Source organism: Sus scrofa, chromosome 2 (assembly GCF_000003025.6).
Source record: "Sus scrofa isolate TJ Tabasco breed Duroc chromosome 2, Sscrofa11.1, whole genome shotgun sequence".
Taxonomy (NCBI): Eukaryota; Metazoa; Chordata; class Mammalia; order Artiodactyla; family Suidae; genus Sus; species Sus scrofa.
In genome coordinates this window covers 150,488,521-150,506,012 of record NC_010444.4, presented here as the reverse complement: position 1 = coordinate 150,506,012, position 17,492 = coordinate 150,488,521, and the positions used below count along the sequence as shown (strand labels likewise).

General features: G+C 54.8%; 1 protein-coding gene and 1 long non-coding RNA gene across 3 annotated transcripts in view; one reads left to right on the top strand and one right to left on the bottom strand.

The window, feature by feature from the left end:
* Positions 1-17,492, top strand: part of LOC106509605 — a 117,034-nt gene that overhangs the window by 3,992 nt on the left and 95,550 nt on the right. For both annotated transcript variants that reach the window (XR_002342012.1, XR_002342013.1), the window contains one exon: positions 6,738-6,876. This is a non-coding gene — a long non-coding RNA (uncharacterized LOC106509605). The remainder of the gene's footprint in view (positions 1-6,737; positions 6,877-17,492) is intronic.
* Positions 1-17,492, bottom strand: part of AFAP1L1 (actin filament associated protein 1 like 1) — a 62,432-nt gene that overhangs the window by 1,565 nt on the left and 43,375 nt on the right. The window contains 7 exon segments of the mRNA NM_001244817.1: positions 507-635; positions 2,994-3,036; positions 3,039-3,171; positions 4,904-5,068; positions 14,036-14,147; positions 16,149-16,221; positions 16,808-16,953. Coding sequence (NP_001231746.1) covers positions 507-635; positions 2,994-3,036; positions 3,039-3,171; positions 4,904-5,068; positions 14,036-14,147; positions 16,149-16,221; positions 16,808-16,953 — 801 coding nt within the window.

Below are 17,492 nucleotides of genomic sequence, written 5' to 3'. Positions count from 1 at the left end.
AACCGATGCCAGGCTGCCCATTCCACGGGCTGCGCCTCGTCCCGTGTCCTGCCTCGGCCGCAGTCGCGCGGTTGCTTGCAGGTCCCGCCCGAGGGCGTGGGGTCGTCGTCCTCCACCTCCCTGGGCCGTGGGACGCCTCTCGAATGCAAGAAGGTCTGAGCCAGCGGGCCCCCATTGAGAGGTGGGACTGTGGCATCACAGAGTGACGCCTCTGCCAGCCTTGGCTCCGTCCCCCCCACGCCCCCGAGGTGGGGCCTTTCGTGTCCCAAGACACATCACAGGCTCGGAAACCAAAGCTGGCGAGACGCCGTTTTAAGAAGGAATAAAAGTGTCCGAGTGAGATTTGAGGGCTTCCCCTCAGAGAGCAGAGGTCGAGAGTTTTGCTTTGTGGATGTGTTGGCAGTTCTCTGCCTTTCTCACTAGCTGTGATTTTGGCTCTTGGTGAGGTTCCAGGGAAAGGAAGCTTCCAGATCTCTGCATTTTGCCGAGCTGAGCTATGGACGTACCTTGGCTTTTTGCAGCACCCTTCCTTGGTTGGAGGTTACGATGGACGGGCTCCTCTTCCGTAGCTCAGAGACGCAGTTGACGGGGAGAGGTTGCTCCGGGGCGCTGCCCTGGGGCTTGCTGGCCGCTTCCTGTTGATGACAAGAGACAGTGACATGAGGCGAGCTCCCGAACTGGCTACCCACGCCCTGCCTGCCTGCCTGCCGTCCAGAATGCAAGCAGGGAGTTCCCGTGGTGGCTCACTGGTTCACGAATCCGACTAGTAACCATGAGGATGTGGGTTCGATCCCTGGCCTTGCTCGGTGGGTTAAGGATCTGGAATTGCCATGAGCTGTGGTGTGGGTTGTGGAGGCGGGTTGCAGCCCGTGATGCTGTGGCTCTGGCTGTGGCAGCTGTCGCTTGTATTCGACCCTCGCCTGGGAACGTCCATGTGCTGCATGTGCAGCCCTCAAAAAAAAAAAAAAAAAAAAGCAAGTAGAAGGCTCTGTGCAGACATGCCAGCATCAGACAGGGTGAGGGGTGGGCCTTGGAACAAAGATAATGCCTAATACTACCACAATTCCCCTGACTGAACCCTCACGACGCACCAGGCGTTGCATAGTTGAGCTCCTTCAGCCTTTTCAAGCCCACACAAGGCAGGTCCTGTTATGAGTCCTCTTTTTATGGGGAAGAAAATGAGCCGGTCGCTCCTCAAGGCCACGCAGCTGGGAGGGAGGGCTGGGCTCAGCCCCCAGCCCTGTCCTTTTTGGCCTCCTTCGCAGTCTCTCCACTGCCTTTACTCCTTAGGTTCTCCGGGTGGTGGCCTAGTCCCTCCTGGGCGGGTTCCTTGAGGGGACGTGTTAGTAGCTAAGCCTGCAGAGAACCCAGAGGCGACTCTGTCTCCAACGGCCGTCACAAGGTGAGAAATGGAGGGGAAGCCTCTGGGATGTGGCCTGCGGGGTGTGCTGGCGGAGGAGGGGCCACCTCTCCTGCACCAGCGTCTGTGACGCTGGGAAGTTACTCCGTCCCGGCCGCAAGCCCCTCTTCTGTAAACGAGAAGCACTGCTGGGGTGGGAGGACCTGCTCTGGCTTCCGAGTCGGGAGGTGTGGGCTCACATCGGACACTAGGCAGTACTGTTTGTTCCCAGAGACCCCTCGCGCCCAGCAGACCCGTGACTCGGTCTCTCTGAGTCTCATTTTTTCTTTGTCTACAAGCAGATATAACATTTATGCATTCGGCATTTATTGCACTCCTGCCGTTTTTCAGATTCTGAAGGACGAGGGCTCTAATGATCCCGTAGACACGGCCAATTCTTCTTTTGCGGTTGTTGTTTTTCATGGCTGCATCCGAGGTATATGGACGTTCTGAGGCCAGGGATTGAATCCGAGTCGCAGCTCTGACCTACCCACAGCTGTGGCCGAGCCAGCGGTTGAACCTGTGCCTCCACAGTGACCTGAGCCTCTGCTCTTGGGTTCTTAACCCACGGTGGGAACTCCTACATAGTCTTAATGAAAGTACAACCTAGCGGGGAAGACAGCGTCAGGACATGGCTATGTCTCCTGTACGTGTGTGCGTATCCCTAGAGTCACACGCAAGTTGTGGCCAAGTGCTACGAGGCAGAACAACAAGCAGCACTGTTGGGAACCTAGACCAGTGGTTTCCAAATGAGGGTGATTTTTGTCCTCCTAGGAGACACTTGCCAATTTCTGGAGACATTTTTGGTTTTCCTAAATGGGCATGGAGCTGCTGGCACCAAGTGGGTCGAGGCTAGGGATTCTACCAGCCATCCTGCAATGCTCATGACAGTTCCCATAAATGGGAGTCATTGGCTGCAAAGGTCATAGCGCCGAGGTCCGGGCATTGACAGACCGAGGTCGGCGGAGTTCTCCCTGGGGACGTCCCAGGCAAGGCGAGGGTTGCTGGAGGCTTGGAGATAATGGATGCAGAGGCCTGAGCTCAGGGCCCGGGACCCTGGGACCCCAGCAGAGGGCGCGTGCCTGGGGCCTCGAGCAAGACTCTGGGGTCTGGACTTGCTGGGGTGGGGATCTAGGCTCTCATTTGGCGGTGTGGCCTCGAGCAAGTCATTCAACATCGAACCTCGTTTCCGGGTCGGTCTAATGGGGTGAATACACATAATCCTGCCTCGCGGAATGCTGTGAAGACAGTGTGAGACAGCACAGGTTAAGACGCCGTATTGGCCCGTGTAAGGGGGCAGCACGAGTTATTTTTGCTCAAGGTGGAGTAGAGTATCAGTGACCCCGAGGCCACTTGTGAGGTCACACACAGGATAGAGTCAAACGCCAGTGGAGAGAACACAGGCCCGAGAACTTGTCCCAAGAGCCCCACAGCCTCACAGCTGTTCCACTCAGGGCACTTCCCCTCTGAGGGCCTTGGCGCTGTCATCTGTAAAGGAGCATGGCTCCTGCGCCCCAAGAATGAGCCCGAGGTGCTGCTGCACACACCAAGGGGTTAAGGAGCAGGCGCCCCCGGCGCCGCGGCGCGGACTCACCCCGCTCTTGGTCCTGCTGCTCACGGAGAGCCCCAGGGCTGGGCCCCCGCCAGGGACTGCTGCAGGCGCTCCTTCACAGCCACCAGCCGCAGCTCCAGGTCTATCCTGCGCTCCTCCTTGGCCCGACACTGAGCCTCCAGGGTGCCCAGGGCCTCTTCCAGAGCCTTTATCTTGGCCCCTGTGTTCAAAGACACGGACAACAAATAGCTGAGCTGGCCTGAAGCGACAGGGACGTAGGCAGGGCCTCAGGCCCTCGGCTGTCTTCCTGGAGGGCCTTTCCAAGCCCCAGTCCTGGTTCGGGGTGGACTTTGGGCCTGGGGTTCCAGCTCTGCGCTGGCCTGTGTGGTTTCAGCTGCCCAGTATCCGTTCCCTCGTCCCCTCTCACTCCCTAGAGTCTGGATGGGGCCGACCTCACCCCTAGTTCAGGGGTTGGCACATAACTTGGATGTGGCCCACAACTCTGTCTCATTTTCAGGTCACAGTGATGGGTTTAGGGATCAGACTTGGTCCAATCCAAGCGACTCCTGAGATCACTGTCGGGCGGGGGCCACTGGGAAGCGAAGCCTCTCTCTTCTCGTGGTCGCGTGAGTTGGATGAGGGCTGGCTCTGTGCGGTCTGAATAGCACCCTCCGCGGCGGAGGGTGAAGCGCGTTGTGGGGAAGGAAGACAGGGTTAGGGAAGTACTTCCTTGTGACACCACCCAAGTCCCTGGGCCTCGCCAGGCCAGGTCACGCCCGTTTCCATCACGTTCTTTTCGTTTCTAAGCCAGTTTGACTTTGGTTTCTCTTCCTTATAACCAAGAATCCTAACACAGGGCCTTTAACAGCGAGCACAGGATCTTGCTGCTGCTTCAGTTTAAGCCAACACACCTGTATTAGGACTTTCTTTGTGCCGAGAGCTGTGTTGGATTTTCCCAGGTTTAAAAATTAGTTGGAGGGTTTGCCCTGAGGAAGGCGGCCCTGGAGTGTTTTCTAGCAATGGCTGTTCTTTGCATTTGCTCTTTTGCTCATTTATTCGTTCACTTATCCATTCGGTAAATAGTTCCTGAGTGCCTGCTTGCAGCAGGCACTGTTCTGTGCCCTTGGGATACATGCGGACAAAACAGGGAAGATCTTTGCCTTTGTTGAACTGATAAGTGTGTGTGTGTGAGAGAGAATAATATAATCTGATCTGTTAAAAAATGATAAGCGGAGTTCCCGACGTGGTGCAGCGGAAACGAATCCAACTAGGAACCATGAGGTTGCGGGTTCGATCCCTGGCCTCACTCAGTGGGTTAAGGATCTGGCGTTAAGGATCAGCCGTGAGCTGTGGTGCAGGTCGCAGACATGGCTCCGATCTGGCGTTGCTGTGGCTGTGGTGTAGGCCGGCAGCTGCAGCTCCCGTTGGCCCCCTAGCCTGGGAACCTCCATGTGCCATGAACGTGGCCCTAAAAAGCAAAAAAAAAAAAGTGTGCTAAACAACTGTGGAGAGAGTTGAGCAGAAACGCAGCAGAAGGCGAGTGCAGAGGAAGCCGAGGCAGGCAGGGCCTGCGGGGAGCACCCTGGCGGTGTCGGGGGCCGCTGCTCCCAGGACCTGGACCCGCGTCTCGCGCACACCGGGGCGCTCAGCGCATGTCTGTGAGTGAGCGAGTTCCCGTGAGGGTCAGAGGGGTGCTTTATTTCCTTGATTCAAAGGCACGTTCTGTTCCTGACATTTTAACCTTTTTCTAATATCCGGTCTCGTTTTACCCCCTTAAGTGCACACATTTGTGTTGCTTTTTCATCCCCTTGCTCTAAAGGCGGTTATTAGGCTGTGGCGCTCCCCTGGTGCGGAGGGATGATGCTGAGCAAGACTGGATGCCGAGGGGAAGGAGGGGGAGCCGAGGGGGCAGGAGAAGGGCACCCGCGCTGGAGGCCGCCCCGCAGGGATACCTGGGTGGTCCCGAAGGGCTTCCTTGAGCTGCCTCTTTTCCTGCCGCAGCGCTGCCAGCTCCGTCCGGATCGTCTCTTTCTCTTTCTCCAGCTTCTCTTTTTCCATCAGGTACCTCCTGGCGTCCTCCTCGGCTCGGTTCTTGCCGTACTTGTATTGGTGGGCACCTGCAGAGGGAGACAGGACAGGCCCTCAGCTCTGACCCCGGGTGAGAGTGTCTGGGCACGGTAGTGTCTCTCTCCGCCTCCATCTCTCGCCCATAAAATGGGGACATTTCCATCCATCCCCCCGGATATATTCAGGGCCGAGACAAGGAGCTGAAGCGAGGCCGGAGTGCGCAGGCCCAACGAGCACAGGCTCTAGCCCTGGACCGTCTTGTCTCTCCTCTTGCCCTTTACGGATTGCTTGTCATCAGGCCTGGCGGATGTGGCGTCTGTCTGCCGTCCCCCGGGCTTGAGCTTCCTCCCTTGTGAATCTGGGGGTTGGTCATGTTTACCTCTTGCCATTGTGGGAAGGCAGAGAAGAGGTTATAGCAGCTGGCAAATGGCCAGTGCTTAATAAATGGTAGATAATAGTAGTAATTAAAACACAGGCCGCGATGCAGACACGCTTGGGTTTTAAAAGGGCATTTTTGTAGTTAGCGCTCAGCATATATAAGGTAAATAAATGGCTACATAGGAGTTCCCGTCGTGGCCCAGTGGTTAACGAATCCGACTAGGAACTATGAGGTTGTGGGTTCGATCCCTGGCCTCACTCAGTGGGTTAAGGATCCAGCGTTGCCGTGAGCTGTGGTGTAAGTTGCAGACATGGCTTGGATCCCGCGTTGCTGTGGCTCTGGTGTAGGCTGGTGGCTACAGCTCCGATTCGACCCCTAGCCTGGGAACCTCCATATGCTGCGGGAGCGGCCCAAGAAATGGCAAAAAGACCAAAAAAAAGAAAAAAGGCTACATGTAAGTTACATTTACAGAGAATTGAAACCTGGCTAGAAAATCAGGCATCACTTATTCTGTTACTGCGAAGTGGTGGGGGCAGTGAGGGACCTCGTGTCTACAGCGGGCGCCACACGATGGTGACAGTAACAACAAATTCTCTTGGCCACCGCTGTCACCATTTACCATATAATAGGCCATTTACATGCATTTCTGTTTAATCCCCACGAAAGCTCACTCTTGATGGGTCGTCTTTATTGCTGAGGAAACCGAGGCACAAAGAGGTTTAGGTCTCCTGGCTGATGATGGTGGAGGCGGGTTTGAACTTGCTGACTCCAGGGGCCACACTAGGCTAGACTGATGGAGCTTGGGCAAGGCCGTGGTCCGGCCTCTCAGTGGAGGTTTTGTCTTGTCTTTTTTGTGCTCTAGACACAGCCACACGCAGTCGTTTGAGTGGGGTGTGGAGCGCTGGTAACGGGGGGCCTTGTCTCTCCAGCTCTGTGGGGACCCAGTGCTCCCCCTGGCCATGCGGAGTCAGGTCTGCACAGGTGCCCTGCACTCTGAGCCGTAGTGTGAATAAAGCAGGGAGGGCGAAGAATGGGACCCGCGGCTCCCTCTTCTTCCCAGACACACCAGGGCGTGCCAAGCGGCAGGGGGTGCGGGGGTTCTCAGACTCTTGGCTTTTGTAGACTGGGAAGATACAAATCAGCAGGGATACCAAAAAAGGGCTGCCAGCACTCTACTGTATCAGCTAAAGCCCTTAAAACCACAATATTACTCTTCCCAGGAGTCGATAAAATAATATTTCAACATTCCAAATATGGAATAAAATAGTCATTTATATTGAATAGAATTAACTTTGTGTAAAGCTTCGTGCACTGTGCTTATTTTTCTCATTTCATTGTAGCTGGGTGGACACTTCTTCAAGGACCAGATCAGCAAGCAGAGTCACCTTTTGGAGCCACCGCCCGGGTCTGCCTTGATGGGTCAGCACCACGGAGAGCAGCTCACCTCACGCCCAACCCTGGAGCACTGTCCCTGTGGCGGTAAGGAAGCAAGCTGGATTGTTTCTGATCCATAAATTGTAAGAAGCTATAATTCTTCGGGCCTCATAGTATTAGTGACAAAATATTTGCTTCAGAATTGTCCAAGCACCTTCCAAAAAATCTGGGCCTCCATAATGAGGAAAAAAAGGAATACTTAGTGTCCAAGTTAGTAATGTAACTAATACACAAATGTTGTAGTATGTATTAGTGCGTCGTTCCTTTTCATTGCTGAATAATATTCCAGGTGACCTCAGGGGAAAATACGTCATCTTGTCTGATGAGAAGTCGGCTGTTCGCGTTGCAGGGGATACTTTGTAAGCGGCGATTAGATTTTTTTTTTTTTTTTTTTTTTTTCTGCTTCAGGGTTTCCTCCTTGTCTTTAGCGCTAGATTTTGAGCACCATGTGCCTTTTGTGGATGGCTTTGCCTTATCCTCCTGGAACTTCACGGAGCTTCCTGGATGTGTAAATTAATGATTTCAATAAATGTGGCACCTCTGCAGGCATTATTTAATGTTCTCTATCCTCCTTTCTCTTTCTCCTCTCCTAACACTCCTTCTATGCGTGTGTTAGTGTCCTCGATGGTGTCTCGCGTTTCTCTGAGGCGCTGTCCGTTTTTCTCTGTCCTTTGTTCTCTCTGGTCTTGGGAAGGTGTAACCTCTGTTGATCTAGCTGTAGGTTCACTGATTCTTTTTGCCAGTTCACATGTCCGGTTGAGGCATTGATAGGGTACTGTCATCTCTTTTACTTTTTTTTCATTACTAAACGCCATGCTTTGTTAGATTGCCTTGGACTTTACCTAAGGTCCTTTCTCCGCTACACAGCTACCCCCTCGCGTTTGGTGGTCACGTGTCCTCAGGCTCCAGCGAGGCGCAAGCGTTCCCTTTTCTCCGCATCCTCACCGGCGCTTGTTATTTGATGCAGTTTTGGATACTGGCCATCGTGGGGCGCTGTGCCATCTCATTGTGGTTTCGATGTGGATTCCCCTGATGCCTGGTGGTGCAGAACGTGTTTTCATGTGCCCGTCGGCCATCGGTCGATCCGCTTTGGAAAAACGCCTGTGGTCCTATGCCTAGTTTTTAATTGGGTTGTTTATATTTTTCGATGGATGAGTTCTCTGTATGGTTGTATATTAACCCCTTATTGGATGTGTCATTTGTAAATATCTTCCCTCATTTAGTCAGTGGCCTTTTGATAGTTTCCTTCACTGTGCAAAAGCTTTTTAGTTTGCTGTAGTCCTATTTATTTTTGCTTTTGTTTCCCTTGCCTAGGGAGACATATCCAAAAAATACTGTTAAGACCAGGAGCTTCTGTTGTGGCTCAGCAGTAATGAACCTGACTCGTATTCATGAGCTTGTGGCTTCGATCCCTGGCCTTGCTCAGTGGGTTAAGGATCCGGCGTTGCCATGAGCTGTGGTGTAAGTCACAGATGCAGCTTGGATCCCATGTTGCTGTGGCTGTGGCGTAGGCCAGCAGCTACAGCTCTGATTTAACCCCTAGCCTGGGAATTTCCATGTGCCATGGGTGTGGCCGTAAAAAGACCAAAAAAAAAAATTGCCAAGACCAATATCAAAGAGTGTACTGCTTATGTTTTTGTCTAGAAGAGTTATGGTTTTAAATCTTTAATCCATTTTGAGGGTTTGTTTGTTTTTTTTTTTTGTATATGGTCTGAGAAAATAGTCCATTTTTGCATGTGACTGTCCCATTTTCCCACCACCGTTTATTAAGACCCTGTCTTCTTCCCATTGTGTGTTCATACTTCCTTTGTCATAGATTAATTGCTCATATAAGTGCGGGTTCATGGCCCACATAAATGAGAGAGAGCTCTCCGTTCTGTTTTATGGATCTACATGTCTGTTTTTGTGCCCGTACCATACTGTTCTGATGACTGTAGCTTTTTTTTTTGATGACTAGCTTTGAAGTATAGTTTGAAATAAGGTAACATAGTATCTCCAGCTTTGATCTTCTTTCTCAAGATTGTTTTGGCCCTTTGGGGTCTTTTGTGTTTCTGTACAAGTATTAGAATTGTTTTTTCTAGTTCTGTGAAAAATACCATTGGTATTTTAGTAGGGATTGTACTGCATCTGTAGGTTACCTCAGGTAGTATGATCACTTTAACAATATTAATTCTTCAATCCATAAGCACAGTATTGCTTATTATCATCTGTGTTGTTTTCAATTTCTTGTAATTTTCTTTCTTACTGCTTTTTGAGCATAAATCTTTTATCTCCTCGGTTAGATTTATTCCTAGATTTATTCTTTTAAATGCAACTGTAGAAGTTCCTGTTGTGGCTCAGCAGGTCATCATGGCTCAGGGAAAATGAATCTGACGAGTATTCATGAGGACACAGGTTCGGTCCCTGGCCTCACTCAGTGGGTTAAGGCGTTGCTGGGAGCTGTGGTGTAGGTTGCAGACAGGGCTCAGATCCCACATTGCTGTGGCTGTGGCGTAGGCTGCGAACTGCAGCTCCGATTTGACCCCTAGCCTGGGAACCTCCATATGCCGCAGGTGCGGCCCTAAAAAACAAAAAAAAGAAAATGTAATTGTAGGAGTTCCCTCTGGCTTCGTGGGTTAAGGATCTGGAATTGTCACTGCATTGCTTAAACTTCTGAATCTGTGGGTGTGGCCAAAAAAATATGGGAAGATATGCGTGGGGTGTATGCAAATACTCCTCACTTTAAAAGATGGGATTGTAGGAAGTTCCCGTCGTGGCGCAGTGGTTAACGAATCCGACTAGGAACCATGAGGTTGCGGGTTCGGTCCCTGCCCTTGCTCAGCGGGTTGACGATCCGGCGTTGCCGTGAGCTGTGGTGTAGATTGCAGACGCGGCTCGGATCCAGTGTTGCTGTGGCTCTGGCGTAGGCCAGTGGCTACAGCTCCGATTCGACCCCTAGCCTGGGAACCTCCATATGCCGCGGGAGCGGCCCAAGAAATAGCAAAAAGACAAAAAAAAAAAAAAAAAAAAAAGATGCGATTGTAAATGGGATTTTTTCTTAATTTTTCCTTCTGATAGTTTGTTGCTATGTATAGAAACGCAGCAGATTTCTCTAGGTTACTTTTGTATCCTGCAACTTTACCAAATTCATTGATGAGCTCTAGTAGTTTTTTAGTGCTCTGAAGGATTTTCTATGTATCATATCATGTAATCTGCAAACAGTGACAGTTTCACTTCTTCCTCTCCAATCCTTCCTTTACTTTTTTTTTCTTTTCTTTTTGCTTTTTAGGGCCACATCCGCAGCATATGGAAGTTCTTAGGCTGAGGGTCGATCTGAGCTTACACTGGCCTGCGCCACAGCCACAGCATCTGCAGCCTACACCACAGCTCAGCGACGGATCCCCCAGCCGCTGATTGGGGCCAGGGATGGAACCCACATCCTCATGGACACTAGTTGCGTTGTACCTGCTGAGCCGCAATGGGAACTCCTCTTCCTTTTCCTCTTTAAGCCTGGTTGCCCTTAGTTCTCTGAACATACTTACAAAGGATGCTCTGAAGTCTTTGTTCAATTCTGCACGTGGGTCCTCGCAAGGCAGTTTCTGTCACCTGCCTTTTTTCCCTCTTTTGGGTCACACTTTCCTGTTTCTTTGTGTGTTTCATAATTTCTGGTTGAAAATTGGACATTTTGGATAACATATTGTAGCATCTCTGCACATACTGAGCCTGCCCTCCTCCTCTAGTCGCTGGTTTGGTCAGCGACCTAGCGGGCTCTTCTAGTGAAGTACATTTTCTCCTCGTGGTGCGAAGCCTCCGAGGTGGGTCCTCAGAGGCTGCAGCCTTGGGCACGTGCACAGTCACCCCGGGGAGCAGCGGTCTCAGTGGGGCTCTCTCTGCCTCTCGTCCTGGTCTCTCTTCCACTGCCTGATTCTGTGGGCGTCACAGCCAGTCGCTGGGCTCCACTAATTGTCCGCTGATTGCTTTTTGGGTTTTTTCCCTCTTCTAATGGTTTATTTTTGTTTTACCTCGTATGTTTTATATACTGTAAGATAGAGCAAGTTAAAGCCTCTCCTCTCCTGAATCTTGTCACCACTTCCAGCGGCGCAATCAGGATGAATATGCCATTTCTCTCAACCCCCGAGTCTCTCTTGCCCTCGGCAGTCAGTTCACTCTCCCACCCAGCCCCCGTAGTGCTGATCTGCTGTCTACCAGCACAGTTCTCACGGTCCTGGGATTTTATATCAATTGAGTTGTGCAGTATTGGTGTTTCGCCTCTGGCCTCCTTCCTGCAGCGTGATGCTGTGACCTCAGTAAATAGCGCTCTTTTATTCTGCGTGTCGCTGCCTGGCGTCCGCGGTGTAGACGAGCGCCGTGCATGCGTGCACGCCCCACTTGAGCAGCATTTGGGTTCTCGGCGGTTTCTAGCTGGTCACAGAAGGCTGAGCTCCTTGAATCGTCAAGCGCGAGTCTTCGAGTCGGCGGCCGCAGTATCATTCGCTCTTCCTTGAAAAAGAGCCACGATGAGAAGGCCTGGGCCCCGCTGCTGCTCCTGAGCAAGAGCCGGGGGGCAGCGTTTGCTCCCAGCTCGGTTTCACTGCTGCCTCTTCGGAAGGGGCGGCTTGGTGGGCGGGCTCTGTGGGGATGACCTGCCTTTCACGCCGGGCGCGGTCTCCCCGTCGCCGTCGCGAATCCGAAGGTGGAACAGCAGCTGACACCTCTGTGCTGTCGGCGGGCTGCAGCTCCGGGACCGCGCCCGGGCCCTCTTAGCTCGTCCCTCCCAGTGTGGAACCCCGGCCTTGGGTGTGGGCGGCGGGCAGGGCAGTGGGGACCCCATGTCCTGGGCCCGCGCCGCCCCAGGGAGAGCCTCTGCCACCGGGCGGGCCTGGGTGGCGGAAGGGAGGCCCCGGTGGGGCGACAGTCGCCCGGAACTTGGCCTCTGCGCACGGAGCTGGGCTGCGCAGCAGCGCTGGGGGTCTGCTCTCGATGGGGCGATGCAGCCGCTCGGGCCTGGCCGCCGCGGGACGGAGCGCCCTGTCCGCGCGTCCACACCCGCCGGGGAGGAGACGGGCCCGCTGGGCGGCGAGGCGGGGAAAGCAGTGCGTCGTGACGCACAGGCCACCAGCTCTCACTGCTCTTCCTGAGATGGGGTGAACTTGCTAGAATAAGTGTCTTCTGGAGCCTCCACTTTCTGGAGCCTCGATGACTGATTTCGCCGTTTTCACCAGTTACGGTCGTTTCCGGGGACTGAGTCTCTGGAGCCTCTCAGGGCACCGTTTTCCTCACGACCCCTCGGTTCGGCCGAGTTTTGTCGCCGTGTCCCCGGGCCTTTGGCAGGCCTCCCGCGCTCGGCGGGACTGACCCGCGGAGCCCCGAGGGTGTCGCAGGGATGATCGGCCGGGCTCGGCCGCGGAAACGCTGCGGCTGGGGGAGCCCGCCGCCCGGCCCTGAGGACACGCAGCCCGGTGGCCAGGCCCCGTGGAAGGCACCGAGGCCCCCTCTCAGGAGCCCGCGAACCGGCCACGTATGAAGTGAGCCGCTTTGGGGGCAGATCCTTCAGTGTGGCAAGGCTTCAGACTCCCAGGGACCAGCCCGCGTCTTGCCTGTGACCTGACCAGCGAGCCTCAGTCAGAGCGACCTACGCCAGCGGCCCTGAGGATTCCTGACCCACAGAGGCTGAGACGGGACTCACATTTATGTCTTGAGCTAGTAAATCGGGGTAACGGGGTACGTAGCAGCAGGTAATTAATACGTGATCTTGGGCGAGGCCCTCCTCTCATAGCTTTCAGTTTCTTCCTCTGAAACACGTTGTTGCCCTAGACCCGCGGTTTCCAGCCGCCTGCAAGGGGGCCTCTGCTTTCCCGGGGACAGGGAACAGGTGCCCTGGTAACAGGCCCCCGGTCGGAGCGGCCTCCCGACTCCAATCACGGCAGCTCCACGTTTCTCTCTCTGTAACCTGGGCTTCAATGTAAGATTTGATTTGAATAAAGAGTCCAATTTTTATCTTTGCTGTAGTTTTTTTTCCTACGCCTTGCGATGTCTTCAATCCTACGTGCTTATTTCAGTTTCGTTTCCCGGTTGGAAATGGGCCTTCCCTACGGCCTGCGTTTCCGGTTTCCACGAGCAGAGCGTGTGGGAGTGTTACCAGCGGCCCTCCAAGTTTTCGGGGGGAAACGCAGACCCAGAGAGGGGAGAGGACGTCCCCAAAGCTACACAGTAATTGAGTGGCCAAGAGAGGAGTGGAATACAGGGCTCCTGACTCCCAGAAGAGCTCATCGATGCTAAAGAAAGTATTAAAAAATAAATCTTCAAAAAGCAAAGACTAGAACTTGACTGTTCAGCTACAGGAGGAGGAAAGTAAAAGCAACAAATACAAGACTCTTGGAACACACTGTTCTGTAGGAAGCTGGTTTTGCTCCTAAAGCTGTAGAGATTAATGCTGGGAATCAAAGAGAATTTACCATAGAGTTGTCTGGCCTGCTTTTTTTTTTTTTTTTTTTTTGTCTTTTCTAGGGCCACATGGAAGTTCCCAGGCTAGGGGTCTAATTGGAGCTGCAGCTGCCGGCCTACGCCAGAGCCACAGCAACGCAAGATCTGAGCCGCATCTGCGACCCACACCACAGCTCACGGCAACACTGGATCCTTAACCCACTGATTGAGGCCAGGGATCAAACCTGCAACCTCGTGGTTCCTAGTCGGCTTCGTTAACCCCTGAGCCATGATGGGAGCTCCGAGTTGTCTGGCCTGCTTAGTCATTCCTGAATAGCGTGGCAGTCAGGCAGTCCAGCAGGCTTCCATGGAGTGCTGGGCTGGGACGCAGAGGTGAGCTGTGCGTGCAGGTGTGTGTATAGGTAGCCTTACGTGGTGTTCAGAGTTTTTCAATCATTGCTAGTGTTAAAAGACAAACGGAGCTCACATAAAGTCTAGATTTCTGGTCTCTTTGGAGCAGTTGGCCAATCTGGACTGGCACTGCTGTGCAGGGCCTCAGCTGGAGCTGGTAGTGGCTGCCCCTGGAGCCGGGGCCTGAGCCCTGTAGCTTCCCACAGCGTCCCCAGCCCAGACCCTGTTGTTGGCCCTCCGAGGGCACCTGCCAGCAGCCCCTTATCCTGCTGCTTGCCATGTCATTTTTCTCAGAGTGGTTCTTAGGACTGCTCTTCACTCATTTCATCACCTGCCCGGTCCCTGGAGGAATCTGATTGTGAGAGCTCCCCCCCCCACCCCCACAACTCACTGGAGGCGTGGCGCTTGACCGAAACCTGCGGGTCCACCCGATGGGACTTCTCACTGCAGGAGGAGGCGTGGCGCTTGACCTGGGCTCCAGAGGGACGTGCAGGCTTCTCGTCCTGGGTGGAGACGGGAGGAGAAGGTGCAGGTGGGCTCCCGACCTTGGTGTGGGTGCTGTCTGTGTGCTTGGCGGCTGAGTGCTTGGCGGCCAAGTGTTTCATGGCCTCTGTGGGTGTGGGCAGCCCTCGACAGTTTATAAACCACCCGCGGCAGCCAACCTTCCTGGGGGGGGGGGCAGCAGAAGGCAGCTGTAGGCTGGAATTGTGCTGAGAGGAAAACTGCGGATGGTTTGTGTATTTGATTTATCATAGTTTGTTTTCACATCATTTGGATGTAGCCTTCAAATTTTCTGAATTGCTAATGTGTGTTTTCACGTAAAAAAAGTCATAGGTGAGATGAGCCAGTGGCAGAAGTGACATAACTAAATGGACTGGTTCTGCGTTTGTGCCTGAAGCGTGTGGAGAACCCTCAGAGTCTCGTCCAAGCTCAGGGAGCCACAAGTCAAACGTGATCGTGTGAGGAGGAGGAGGACATTGCTAAGGACGGTACCACTCACTCCTCTGTGTGAGACCTTCCGATGCCCAGGCCCGGGGCTGAGCGCTTTCCCTGAGTTCTTTCATTTGGTTCTTGCAGTGGTCCTGTCAGCGAGTGTTACTATATCCACGTGGAGATAGGAAGTGAGGACCAGGAGGTGAGGACCAGGGAAGTGAGGACCAGGGAAGTGACGACCAGAGAGGTGAGGACCAGGGAAGTGAGGACCAGGGAAGTGAGGACCAGGAGGTGAGGACCAGAGAAGTGAGGACCAGGAGGTGAGGACCAGAGAAGTGAGGACCAGGAGGTGAGGACCAGGAGGTGAGGACCAGAGAAGTGAGGACCAGGAGGTGAGGACCAGAGAAGTGAGGACCAGGAGGTGAGGACCAGAGAGGTGAGGACCAGGAGGTGAGGACCAGGAGGTGAGGATCAGAGAGGTGAGGACCAGGAAGTGAGGACCAGGAGGTGAGGACCAGGGAAGTGAGGACCAGGAGGTGAGGACCAGGAGGTGAGGACCAGAGAGGTGAGGACCAGGAGGTGAGGACCAGGGAAGTAAGGACCAGAGAGGTGAGGACCAGGAGGTGAGGACCAGGGAAGTGAGGACCAGGAGGTGAGGACCAGGATGTGAGGACCAGGGAAGTGAGGACCAGGAGGTGAGGACCAGGAGGTGAGGACCAGGATGTGAGGACCAGGAAGTGAAGACCAAGGGGACTTGGACTCAGGCCTGAGTGCAGAGTTCACCTCCTGAAGAATTATGCTGTCTTGCTACTGAACTCTAGCTGAGAACAGGCTCAGGCTGCATTGACTGGCTCATCTGAGTCTGAACAACGACCATGGAAACAGAAGGATGGCTGCAGTAGTTTCTAGCAAAGGGCGTCCTCGAGGTGAGAGCTCAGAGCAGCCCAGCACTGTCCGAGGCAGGGGTCCTGGCCCTCGGCCACTGTTTTCCTCGACTCCCTCTTTGCCTCCCTCAGCCGGGGGCCCAATCGGCATGTGGTCCTCTGGCTCGCCCGAGGCAGAGCAGGCACACGCGTGCTGCGGGCCCGGGTCGAGGGATGGCTGCGGGGCTGCCCTGTAAGCCAGTAAGCTGGCGCCCCTTGGTTTAGCGAGCACGAGGGGGACATGGTCCTGGGGTTGAGGCCAAGTCTGTGGAAGCCCCCAGGTGAAGGCCCGGGGGTGGCCCCCCGTTGTCATCCCCCGACGCACAGCTCAATCCGTCCGTGCACAGAGCGGAAAGCAGGGGCGGGCAGCCCAGCACCCTGCTCAGAGGAGCAGTGCGTCCCAGCTGGCACGGCCCTGGCCTCCCGCCCAGGGACCTCGCCCCCGCCCTGCCCGCCTCCTGCACCAGGGAGTCCTTCTCTTGAGCCGTGGTCTGCCGTCAGAAGGCCCTTCTCCCGAGCCGTCTGGCTGCTGGTGAAGCGAAACTGGTGTCTCTGAGGCAGAGGAAGGAACGCGCCGGGAAGGAGGGGAGGGGGAGGGCGAGCTGATGGGCGGCCTGGCCGCGTGCCCGACGCCCCGGGCAGCCGTACCTGCATCTTTTCGTAAGGGACATCATCGTAGACGCGGGGCTCAGGCCACGGATCCTGGCAGGATCTTGCATATCTGAAAAATAAGAGGGACGATGATGAGGATGTGCTGGCAGTGCTGCCATGCGGCTGGCAGTGCTTCCCCGTCTCCTCCCTCATGCGATTCTGGCGGCAGCTTGTAACCGCGGTCGGAGGGCCGGTGCCCGCAGCAGGCCGGGCAGCCCTGGGCCGCTGTGTGCTAAGGGCTTTCCAGGCGGGGACCTGCGGGGTTCTCACGACAACTGGGGAGGCAGGTGGTTCACTGCCTCCATATTTAAGTGAGAAAATAGAGGCTCTCAGCTGGCACTTCTCGTGCCAGATCCATGTACCAGCCCTGTGCCCACTCGAAGGCTCAAGAGTATGAAACCCTCCGTTTCCTGGCATGCAAGCAGAGCTCAGGCCACTGTACGGAAGAGTTTCTCTCTCCAGCTCCTGTCAACCGCCGCATCCCCTGCGCCTGGGTCGCCTCCTGCTGCTGGGAGAGGAAGGCCCCCGTCTGAGCCCGAGGAGGCAGCCTTTCTCAGCCCGTCCTCTGCCCTCCCCATCCCAGGGCTGGAGTCTGCCGTGAGAGTGGGCCGGGCCGGGCCGGGCTGCGGGCACGGTGGGCCGCGGGGCGCCCTTACAGGAAGGAGCTGCGCCCCACGGTGACAATGCTGGTCAGTGTCTCCACGTCCACGTAGTCATAGTGCAGCGCTTCCGGAGTGACCCTGGAGCCTGTCTCCACCAGCAGCAGCCCGAGCCAGCGGCCCATGTCCTCCGAGCAGCTTGCCTGGGGAGAGAAGGCACATGTCAGGCTCACCTTGACACCGTCAGGGCCTCTGGCTGCTGCTCACGTCACCCAAACACAGGTGCAGAGCATACCTGTTACTCGTGCTGCGGTTAGGGATCCGAGACTGGAACGCACACCTAGGCACCCGCGGCGGTTCCCCGCCCCAGGCCTTTGCTCTAAGGCCACCTCCTCAGAGAAGCCCTCCCTGACTGTCCCCTAAGCCACAGAGCCTCGATCGCTACCCTTGGAGACCTCCCGACCCTTTGGCTGTGAAGACACAGTTTAGATGTCCTGAATTTTTATTTTTTTATTTTTTTGCTTTTCAGGGCTGCACCCATGGCATACGGAGGTTCCCAGGCTAGGGGTTGAATCAGAGCTACAGCTGCTGGCCTACACCACAGCCACAGCAACGCAGGATCTGAGCCGCATCTGCGACCTACACCACAGCTCCCGGCACCAACGGATCCTTAACCCACTGGGCGAGGGCAGGGATCGAACCCGCAACCTCATCGTTCCTCGTTGGATTCATTTCCCCTGCA